We start from the raw sequence: 12114 nt of genomic DNA on the forward strand, positions 1-12114 counted from the left end.
CCCCCTCCCCCATCTAACCCAGGCCCCCCCCATGCTCACCCAGCCTTCAACACCCTGCTGAGAATCACCTCCTCCTGAATGCTGCCTCTGACTTCCCTTAGTGGCTCTTACTATCCGCGTAGGCAACTTCATAATTGAACGTCTTCAAGTTACAACAGTTCTTCTAGTTGTGATAACTTGTACTGCTTCTCACTTCTTTAGATTTTCATATATTTGCACATGGCTAGGCTCTAGGCGCCCCCAGGATGAGAATCTTTGCCTTCCCTGTGTGGTCCATAATACCTAGCGTACATTAAAACTAATATGTAAGCTCTGGGGATGCTGGAAGTGTTTGTCAATTGCTTTTCACTATTACATACAAAAAGAACTGAGCATGTGGTAGATGCATAAGAAATATTTATTAAATAAATAACATGTTCAGTAAACGTTCTGTGGCTTGATTTTAGGTGATTTAAGTTTGCTGTGTCCTCCAAATTTGCTGTGAGATCAAAGGAGGCTGGAGGTGTTGATTCATTCCCCAGCACTGTAGCGTAATAATGAGAGATTATTATAATGAAAAAGAAAACAACTGCCATTTGCAGCCAAAATCTGCCCATCAGGTCTTGAGTCTTTCTTTTAAAAGACTTTTGTTTCCCTGCAGATATTAATGAATGCCAGCTACAAGGTGTATGCCCTAATGGTGAGTGTTTGAATACCATGGGCAGCTATAGATGTACCTGCAAAATGGGATTTGGGCCGGACCCTACCTTTTCAAGTTGTGTTCGTAAGTAATGATTACTTTTTGTTTCTATTTTATATCACTTGTCTTTGGGGTTTATCCAAAAGAATGGAAATACTCAGTGAGTCAACTGAATATTATAGCTATTTATGAAAATCCCATTAATTAAAACAAAGAGAGCAGCAAACCGGTCTAAAACAGAAAAATAAACCTATGGTATGGAAGCTTCTCAGAAGTGCATTTTAATTGCATTCAGAAAAATATAATAAGCCAAAACTCACAATGGTGAATTGAGGAAACAGACTCTGGTGAAAAGAAAGGTTAAATAAATGAGCATATCAACCATTTGTGAGATAGAAACTTGAGAGATAGAAACAGGTTTTCCCCTCATAAATATTTAAGTCTTTTTTAGGCTGAATTAAAGTTTGTCTCAGCTCCTGTCTTTAATTGTTCCAAATTCCAAGTCACTGCAATCTGATTTTATGAGATTTCCCTCTACTTTGCAAGTTGGAAAAGTATGGAAAATAGTGACCAGTGCCTTGAATTTCAGATATTCAAGTTTAATTCTAATTTCACTTATTCTCTCCCATTGTTCTCCAAAACCACCAAAGTGCCTCCAAAGTTATATTGTCTTATTTTACAGATGTCTCTGAGGTTTTCTCTTTCCTACGGTAAGGGTAAAAATCCCCCATTAAGCCACATGTTCTAGTATTGGTTCTGAAAATATAATTTCATTGAAGAAACAAGCTGAAGAAAACTGGTCCAGTGTCATAACTTACAGATCATATACCAGTTAGACCTGGATGCATTTTAACTAAAAAGTCCTCCACTACAGAATTTTGAGATTGCCATGCCCATTATTACAAAAGTAGGTAAACATTCAGATTTCTAAAAGGTGTATACTGTTGAAATTCAAAACTTTTAAGAGCATCATAGGATAATTTTAAGAGTAATTCTGTATGTGTTTCAATCTTGCTAGATTATTATTTTTATTTATTTAATGTGGCTTCAGTTATATTCTAATCTGCTCCCTTCTTGTCCCTAGTTTTTAAATTGCCATTTGATCCTCATGAAGATCATTTTTAGCTAAGATTCTCTCTCTTGATTCTGCCCCTTAAGATGTGTGTAAAGACAAAATAAAAACAAATGTAGTAAATAATACTGACCGTCTCATTTATTGCTTTGTAGATGGGCTTTTTGAGTCTTTGGAATATTGTTACTAATCATTACTGTTTTCCTTTAAAAACTGTCAAATGCAGATTAGGAAATTTTGCACGTAAGTCTCTTTTTCCATGTTATTTTGCAGGCAGTTCTGATCATGAAGCAGGAGGATACCTAATTATTTGGCTTTTTAAAGGGGGAGGTGGTAAAATTAGACTGTAAAATTAAGTTTGCAGACTTGAAAAATGATGTTAGAACGTGGAAGGGAAAATGCGGGCCAAAAATCACATTGTTGACAAGATCCATATAATTTAGAGATATTTTTAGCTAATTTGAATTATATAAGTATTCTAAGCAGTTTTCTTTTTTAAGCATAAAAAGATTTTGAAGAATTTGGATATAAAATTTTTCAGTGTTTTCTTTTCCTCTTGCATAATTTATCTTGTAGCCTGGGTATAATTTTTACATTGAAAGTTGCAGATTAGGTAAATTTGGGGAACTCTTTACAAGACTTTGACTAGATCTGATGTCTAGAGTTAAAGGCAGATGTCCAGGTTTTAATAAGATTGCAGAAACCTGCCAGTGAGAATTTTAGAACACTTGCACATTTCCTTAGCATTTACTTTCCCCATCATTACCCAAATAATTCTAAACTTATTAATCAACCATCCTTTCTTTTTTGAAAAATAAATAATTTAATTTTATGGTTCATTGGCAGCAGTTGAAATGATAAAGTGTTAAGAGCTGTTGTTGCTAGTTAAATGTTCCAGTGTAGAGTTTGCAGTTAAAGTCTGGATCCTTTTGCAGTATTGAGTTGGTAGCTGCATTTCTCCTTCCTCTGAATTTACCACATATAATATCACAACAATATGTAAAGATCCATCAGGAGTTGTGATTTGGATCATTCCAGCCTTTCTTTTTGGTGAACTCTGTGAAGAAATTGATAGGGAACTCAGAAGACATTTGGGAAGAAGGTCATGTTCACAGAGTAAGAGGAAACCTTGGAAAGATGGTAGTGTCTTTGATAGTCGTGGGAAATAGCAGATTGGGACACACACGCATGCACCCCCCCACACACTCACACTGAACAGACTTGTTGCTTGTGCTTTGTACTGCTTGTTGTTGAGAGGTGTAAAACTAGTCAGAGACGGAGCCCGCACACCAGTGGTAGAGATGGGCAGCAGTTGCTCAGGCAGTAGGAAATGAGGGCATTTCCAGGCCACAGAAGGTGTGGCTCACTCTGACCTCTCAGAAATGCACTTGGAAATAGCCCAGGAGCCACAGGAAACTCTCCCTATTCCTGAAGGCACTGGGCCCAACACCCTCAGAAATTCCTGGCGTCAGCCAAAGCTGCTGCAGTGTCACTGTCTCCTTGCCCTCTCTGTCCTTGACTTCACCAAGCCCAGAGGAGGAGAGTAGAAGGATGCTGGTGTCTACTGCCTCCTAACACTGTTTCTGTGGCTTAGGATGCTGTCTATTCCTTGTCAAACCTGCCTCTGCCTGTCTTTTTGGGAAAAGTGAAAATTTTAGGCCTCATCAGAGCAAGTTCAAGAAAAGTAGAGTAACTTCAAACTCATCAGAACAGTGTTCCTTGTTCCTTTACCTGCATCCTAACACAGGTTCCCTTAGAAATGTTAAACTGGAAAGGAGACTGATGAGGGAATATGGAATTTAATTAAGAAATGAATCTTTCACCATGCACTAAAATCCAAGTGGATTAAAGATCTAAATATTAAAACAGAAACACTAAACTTGCTGGAAGATAAGTTAGGCAGAACTCTTGAAGACAATGGCATAGGAAAAGACTTTATAAAGAAATCCTCAGTAACACGGGAACTAGAAAGAATCAACAACTGGGATCTCATCTTATTAAAAAGCTTCTGCACTGCAAAAGAAACCATCAACAGAACTAAGAGACAATCTACAATGTGAGGAAAAATGTTTACCAGCTGCTCCTCAGACAAAGGACTATTACCTAGAATATATAAAGAACTCAAAATAATCAGCCCTCCCAAATATAAAGACCCTATTCAAAAATGGGCATCTGAAATGAACAGACATTTCTCAGACAAAGAAGTAAAAACAGCAAGTGAATATATGAAAAAATGTCCCACATCACTGGTCATTCGAGAGATGCAGATGAAAACAACACTGAGATTCCACCTCACCCCACAAAGAATGGCTGCTATCAAGAAAGCAACCAATAACAAATGTTGGCGGGATGGTGGGGAGAAAGGAACCCTTCTCCATTGTTGGTGGGAGTGCAGACTGGTGCAACCACTGTGGAAGTCAATATGGAGACACCTCAAAGAGCTGGGATTAGAGGTTACATTTGACTCAGCCATCCCTCTGCTGGGTATCTTTCCAAAAAATTAAAAGAATCATATCAAAGTGATGTACGCATACCCATGTTTATAGCAGCACAGTTTGTAGTAGCTAAAACTGGAAACAGCCCATTTGCACATCAGTTGGAGACTGGATAAAGAAGATGTGGTTTTTCTATAAAATGGAATACTACTCAGCCATAAAGAATGAGAAATTAGAGTCATGCATAGGAAAATGGATACATGTTGAGGGTATACTCCTAAGTGAAATAAATAAGTCACACATGTATAAATACCAAATAGTTTCTCTGGTATGAAAAACTATAATGGTACATAAGATACTAATGATATAATTGACAGTGTGAAATAGGAAGAAAGGGGCTAAAGGTATAGGGGAAATGGGAAGGGTAAGAGAAAGGTAATAAGGGAAAAGAAAAAAAATGAGAAAATTAAAAAATGGAAATAAAGTGTTTGTAAATAGGGAAGGGAGGAGTGGGTGAAGGGAGGCCCGGGATAAGGGGAAAAAATGAGAACCAAGACCTGTCATGTAAAGGTACAAGAGCCCAATGATGAATGTAACTATTGTATTCCTAAAATGTACCAATAAACTCAGTGAGAAAAAAAAAGTGAGTGAGTATTGAAGAGAGAAGGGAAGTGATAAAAAGCTGGTAGGAATAGCCAGACCCTTGCTGTTTCTGAAGTCCTCTGTCGTTTTCAGATCCTTAAAGTACCAAATTTATATCTTTGTAGTGATGTTTATCATTCACATTTTAATACTTCAGAGTGGCATGGCTTTGAAAGTAAAACGAGACTATTGTACAGCCCCAATAATTAGGGCTGTCGTTAGGTATATGTTTCTTCCCTGTTTTGGGAAGTGGTAGGGCTGGGATTAAATCTATAGTCTCGTGCATGCCAAGCATGTTCTTTACCACTGAGCTACCACCCCAGCTGTACGTACAGCTTTCTTAATACACCACTAAAGAACCCACACAGAAGAGCTATATAGCATCTTACCTTTCTGTTCTGTTTTGTGATTGAACGGCAGCCAGCATTGGAGGTTTAATACTGTGCTTGGGTACAGAGCTATATGTACTGTGTATGTTTACTACTCTTTTGAAGATTTATCTCTAGCCAAGAGCAAACTATTTTCCTGTCATGTGGCATTTCTGGAAGGTTTTGTGCATCCAGATATTTTCCCCTTGAATTACTATATGAATCTTTTATCCTAATTTTGGCAACACAGCCTACTGAAAATATAGCCTGACAAAGCCTTATTCCAGTGCACATACTAATGGGAACCTACACACACCCTTTGTTATTGCTTCTCAGTCCTGTTCCACCCAGGTCCATTTCCACCTATTCTTCAGAAATCTTTTGGCAATTCTGATTAAAAAAAAAAAAAAGAAGAAGAAGAACATAAAAGCTGCTGACTGCGGAGTGTGTAATTATGTGTACTATATTTGATCATAAATATAGTTGATTAATGAATTGTCCTTTAAAATTAACTTCCAAAACCGAGGTTAAGGACACTCAGACAAAGCAAAAAAAAGCAATTTTGTGTGTTTTGGATTGCAGGTTCTGGGGTTTATGTGTCAAACTGACTAAAATGTGACACTGCTTCACACGTTTTAATAAATAAACGGGATTTGCCTTTGCAGGTCGCTTGAAACAAAAGCGTGAGCAAAGGTAATTTAGGTGTCACCCTGTTAAAGCTGGAGCCCTAGTTTAAGGCTTTTTGGTCCATGTAGTTGTAGATATAAGAAAATGTGAATCATTTCTTTTCAAGAGTTTTCTTTTTTCCCATATCCATATTTGAAGGAACGGATTTAGTATCAGTTACTTTTTCTTCTGTGTATGCAGGGGTAGGTCAAAATGTTTAGTTAGAACGTGGACTGACACTGCCTGACTGACCAACAGTCTTATTGATGACCCTAGAAGCCAGTGATTCCACCCCCCCAAAGACCTGAACTGGAGCTGCTGTAAAAGCTATCATGGGGAAAAAATACTACAACCCTAGAATGCCAAGAAATTAACAGAAAATATTTGGTTAGGAAGTGATGGAAGGAGAAAATTCTATAAGACCAACATGTCTTAGGATAAATGCTTAGAGAGAATTAGCTCACTTGCTTACACCTTTATACCCCTGAAGTTTTACACTTTTCTTTGCACAGTGCATGAGATTTCATTAACCAGAGACTTTAAATAATGTCATAGCACACATGCATATCCGTTAAACACTATAACTCGGGCTGGGAATTTAGCTCAGTGATTCTGCTGCCTGCCTTGCAAGCACAAGGACCCAAGTTTGATCCCTGGTACCAAAAAAAACAAAACAAAACAAAAACCAACAAAAAACCGCTATAACTCATTTAAAATTTGGGCTCAATTTAGGGCAGACTTGGCAATTCACATTAGAACTGAGTATGTGGGTAGGGGGATAGGGTAAGTATAATAGGCGTGGTGCCTGTGATAGTATCAGGTACCCTGGACAAATATGAGTAGGGTGGAAGTGGTTGTAGGAAATTTAAATGGGTGGAAGTCAGTATCTATTTGCCCATGTTGAGGATTTGAGAAAACTGCTCTGAAAAGCTTTGTTGTCATTGGGACATTAAACTAACGCTAATGTGATTCGTTTTATAAGTAAGACCCACCATGTATAAGAGAGGCTTTCATGAGATTGTCTGACATTGTTTCTGTAGATATAAATATTGTAAGGTCCAAATAGTCAATTTGAGGACAAAACTTTGGAGCAAAATCCTTTGGAGTTATCCCATAACTCTGCCTATATTGTTAAGATTATATAATCTCCAGATATACACACACTCATACACATTATGACTGATGTTTATTCCCGGGATTTACTCTCTTTCTAGGCTAATAACCATGCTCTTAAGCTTTCATTTATTTTCGGTCTATGACCCTTGATCTTTTGTAGCTTAAAAGTAAAAATGAAAGAAAAAAAAGTAAGTTCTCCTGGGCCATATTTCTAGCAAGCAGACCTTTGTCCTTTCCCACGTACTACAGCACTGTAATTGAATCAGATAATTTCTTTGAACATCTAGCTGAGACATCAGTCCTAGTAGAAGAATTAGGTCTAAGCACAAAGGGACAGAAGATTAGGTGATTTGTAAGCACCAAGTGCTAGAGGACTTGGTCAAGGGAAAGACAAATTGGGAATTCCCCGTTTGGACAGGGATTTGATAGAGAAAAGCTTTGATTGGGGTGGAAAACGGACAGAGGGAATGCCACACTTGATCACATTAGGCAGTTTTAAGTTGTCCAGTAGACCATATTCCTTTCACATGTGCATTAGAAGAGAAACTTCTTGAAGCCAGGGTTTTTTCTTACTTCTCCTCATGTTTGCCCTGGATTCCTGGTAGACAGTCGGACTGTGTGATTGATGAACTCTTATCCACTAAATGTAGAGTGGAAGATGAGGATGAGGGTGTAGGAACTGTGTGATAGTAGCCCAGTGTGCTTTCAGTGTTTTCCAAGGAATCGATCATATCATCTGCTCCTTCTTTGCCGTACTGTGTAGCTAGAATGGGTCCTTGTGTGGCCCTGCAAGTCAGAAGCCACTTTCTATCCCCTGTTCATGTTCCCTGGCCTAAGGTGAGCCATCTCTTAGGGTCCTGCCAGCTCTCATGGTGCTCAGAGTGCGCGGGGCAGCTGCTGGTTTGCAGTACCAGCTGTGCTCTTGATTATCCAGGGTGCACGGTCAGTCCCCAAGCAGTACCCTGGAACTGCCTCTCACTGCCTACCGCGAATCTCAGTCATAATCTTGGCTGTAGATGACTAGATTGATTTTGGGTCGGGCAGGATTTGATTGAAATTGTTTCTTTTCCCGTGTGCACACATTCCTGACTTAAGGCTTGCCTAAAAGGGAGAACAGGCCCAATGAGAAATGGGGACAATCACCGTCATGACATTGACTTTAAACTCATTTGGTAAATGGACTCATAACTAAGAAAGGTGATGCCCTAAACCTAGATGGAGTCTTTGTGAAGTACGGTCTCTCGTACACCTTAGGGCTTGTTTTGCTGTGACTTGAAATGCCGATCTGGTTTTTGTTTTTCGCATGACGTCAGGCTTTGTCTCTCTGCTTTAGCGGAGCCCCCTGTGATCGCAGAAGAGAAGGGGCCCTGTTACCGGCTTGTCAGTTCCGGCAGGCAATGTCTGCACCCTCTGTCTGTGCACCTCACCAAGCAGCTCTGCTGTTGTAGTGTGGGCAAGGCCTGGGGTCCACATTGTGAGAAATGTCCGCTCCCAGGCACAGGTAAGACATGGCCAGGTGTACACACACCAACATTCCCAGCCACACAAGTAGGCAGGATGACTTTGGCAGCTTGGGTAATTTTTTACTTTAAATTTAGTTTTTAAGAGTTCTGTGTGTTTTTATCACTTTTATAGAAACCATAGACATACGAGGTTAAATCAGTGGAAAAAATTACCCGCTGAGAGGTTTTCCTACCTTTTTTTTTTCTGGGTAATATTAGACTTCTGTATATTAAGAAAAGCCATTACATTTTACTCTCACTTTCTAAGAGTCTAAGTCTAATATTTAAGTATGAAGACTGAAGGTTCTGTAGCACCATGTGCCTTCCTACTGATTGGCTGCTCATGTTTTGATAAGTGGACCTTTGGGTTGACTGACTCACTCAGTGATTGAACATTGCGCTTAATTTCTTTAATTGGAAATAGAGGGAATTGCATCCATGGTTGGATTATGCTCTGAAGCTTAAGAGCTCCGGAGCAGGTCCAGCCAAAACTCCTATGAGCTTTCAGGGGAGCTCAATATTAAGAAATAGATTCTTCTTTATTTTTGAATTTAGTACGGAATTGCTTAATGCCTGGAGGAGTAAATCATCTTGAGTATCTGACTTCTACATAAGAGTCAAATATTTCTGAAGCTGGACACTGTAGAGTTAAATGGAAGAAAACGAAATATAACTTGGAAACATTGGGCATAAAATAGCCTACTAAATTATGTATTTGATAAGTTGGTTCCCACCTAGAAGAGTGCATTAAATCTCACAGGGCCACGTGTGTCTTTAAGCTGCAACTCCTATGCTAGACAAGATTTAGATATATATTTAGGTATCATTATTCACCTTTGTTGATGGTTAGAATAAAGAATATCAACTAAAGCAAAAGATACCACAAAGGATAGTTAACTAATAGACTAGATAATTTTACATCCTTTCAACAGGCTGTATTACCTTCCTGTTTCATCTAACACGCTCATTGTTTTAAAGTAGCAAGCAAAAAGTTTTATAATCCACTAATCCGTTTCTCTTTAAGTTCAGTTTTGGTATCTCAGCAACCCTTATATGAAACATTAATCAAGATGGTGAATGTAACTCAGGGATACCTGTACTCCATAGTGCAATAACTAAATTTGAAAATAATATTAAAGATAAATTTCCACTTAACTAAATTTTGAATATATGGTGATTTTAAAAAGTAGTTCATTAATACTTGAAAATTTGATAGAAAAACATTTTCTTCTGAAAACCATTTTCAAGTAAGAATTCCATTTTCTAGTTAAACCTAAGAATGAGGTTAGAAAAACAATATTGTATCATGCTTTAAAAGGAGTATTTTAGAGTTCCCTTTTATTGAGAATTCATGTTAGATCCAGAACCTTCCATAGAAGAACTCTTGTTCACTGGAAGTGAGAAATGACTTATTTTACTTTCAATTTTAAAAGTAGAAATAAAAAAAGAAGCCATAAGCTCCTCAGTGTCTGCATTTGGTAATTTGTCTCCAACACCAACAGCAAGGGGATTAGGTGGATTTTTCCTCCTTAGGCCGCACATGGCCCCGTCTTTCCCTTCACTTATTCGTGGGGGTTATGCAGTGGAGGTTAGCAGATCACACATGCCAAGTCGACTTTTCTAAGGAGTACACACCATTTTTTTTAAGTGGGTCCAGAGCCCAGAGTGCCGCCTAGTTCTCTGTGTAATTAAGTCAGCTGCTCCTGGCTAGGCGTTTGCCCAGTTGTCAGCCCTTTGCTTGAAAAGAATGGCAGTCTAGTCTGGCATTTCCTCTCTGCCTCGATTTCTGTTTGTCATCTCTTTATCATGTCTCACTTCCTGGTGTTTCTTCTCGCTGGCCTGAGAAGCTCTCTTCTGAAACACGTCCTGTTTCAGTCCCTCATCAGCACCCACCCCGCAGAGCCCTCCACTTTGCTGAGCCCTGTGGGGCAAATCATGAGTTTTTCATCACCTCATTGCCCTGCACACTACTTCCCTCTCTGTCTTTGCCTTCTTGTTCATTATCTAACTCAACAAGGTGTCACTGAGTGCTTATTTAATAACTAGTGAAATTATACCAAAGCGAGAGAAAAGAAGCCTGCTTTTTGCCAGTATTGCACATATATATATAACATGAGTTAAACAGTATAAAATGTCTTTTATATGTAAATGTCTCCTAGAATTGCATATATTTTGTATGTGATATTACATATATAATATGACATAAATAATATCTCCTAACTGGCTGCTGATATATATGTATATATAAATACATGCTAAATATATGCTGGTGATAAATGTATAAAAATTATATATATCCTGATTGGGTAGTTTAAGGAGCTAACAGGTAGATAAATGTTTATTTAAAGAAAAACTGAATTTTTTCTTGTAAATATGCAATTCTGTCAGAAATTTAAGCAATTTGCATACATTTTGCATCTGTTTTTGAAGTTTTTCAATGTACCTATATCAGTGATTTATTAAGAGATATTCATCATGATATTTTCCTCTGTATAAGTTTGCACTGTTAGAATTTTAAAAGGAATATTTTCCCATCCCAAATCTAGCTGCTTTTAAGGAAATCTGTCCTGGTGGAATGGGTTATACGGTTTCTGGCGTTCATAGACGCAGGCCAATCCATCACCATGTAGGTAAAGGACCTGTATTTGTCAAGCCAAAGAACACTCAGCCTGTTGCTAAAAGTACTCACCCTCCACCTCTCCCAGCCAAGGAAGAGCCAGTGGAGGCCCTGACCTTCTCCCGGGAGCACGGGCCAGGAGCAGCGCAGGCGGAAGGTGCGTGGGGGTCAGCGGTGCGCTCTCGCCGTGTGTCTGTGTGTCTGTCCGTCTGTGTGTCTGTCCTTGGTGTCTCAGTGTATACCCAAGCAGAACAGGATTTCTTAGCCTCAACGCTAAGGGCATTTTAAGATGGATACTTCCTTAACAGGTGGGAGAGCTGCCCTGTGTATTGTAGGCCTCTCTGGCGGCATCTCTGGCCTCTGATGTCTAGATGCCGACCCACCCCCTCCCCTTACCCTACAGCTGTCACAACCCCAAAAGGTATGTGAACCTTGCAGATGTTCCCAGGTGAGGGATGCAGATTTACCCTTGATTGAGAATCACTGCTGTCGAACAATGTGCACCTAGTCAGGCAACACATTCTATGGTAATTGGAAAATATTGTCTTTTTCGTTATTGCTTACGCTAAAGCTTATTCCTGGAGACTGATATAGCTTCTTTACAAGTACAGGTCTAATTCTAATTTCTGTGTGTAGGGAGCCCTTTGGTAAATATTTATTTTCAAAGTGGAGTCCGCAGGTTTAAAAGTGAAAGTTTCTGCTGGGCTTCCATGAAAGTGTAATAGTCAGAGATACAGGAGGGTGAAATGCAGGAAAGTAGGAGACGGTTGATTGAAGGGATCTGAGAGACCACCCAGTACGGTCATTTGCCGTCCAAGAAACCTGAGACCCCAAGAGGGTGTGTGACTTGTCAGGTGTCACAGAGTAGCAGTGCTGTGACCAGGGAGCACGTCGTTCTGGTTAAGGCCCTCTGCTCGAGGTGGGTGACCTCCACGGTCTCTCTGGTGCGCAGGAAAAGGGATATTCTCATTCTCACTGGTTCCTGTTCGTTTTCTCTCCCTCCCCTTCCTCCTCCCC

General features: G+C 39.4%; 1 protein-coding gene across 4 annotated transcripts in view; it reads left to right on the forward strand.

Annotated features, from left to right (window-relative positions):
- Window positions 1–12114, forward strand: part of Ltbp1 (latent transforming growth factor beta binding protein 1) — a 219578-nt gene that overhangs the window by 98202 nt on the left and 109262 nt on the right. For 2 of the 4 annotated variants that reach the window (XM_010645197.3, XM_019204342.2), the window contains exons 6-8: window positions 641–763; window positions 8312–8479; window positions 11027–11254. In XM_010645197.3, the coding sequence (XP_010643499.1) occupies window positions 641–763; window positions 8312–8479; window positions 11027–11254 (519 nt within the window). The remainder of the gene's footprint in view (window positions 1–640; window positions 764–8311; window positions 8480–11026; window positions 11255–12114) is intronic. The other 2 variants (XM_010645206.3, XM_019204345.2) reach the window with 1 other exon arrangement.

This window comes from Fukomys damarensis, unplaced genomic scaffold (genome assembly GCF_012274545.1).
Source record: "Fukomys damarensis isolate Sample0158 unplaced genomic scaffold, DMR_v1.0_HiC HiC_scaffold_2, whole genome shotgun sequence".
NCBI lineage: Eukaryota > Metazoa > Chordata > Mammalia > Rodentia > Bathyergidae > Fukomys > Fukomys damarensis.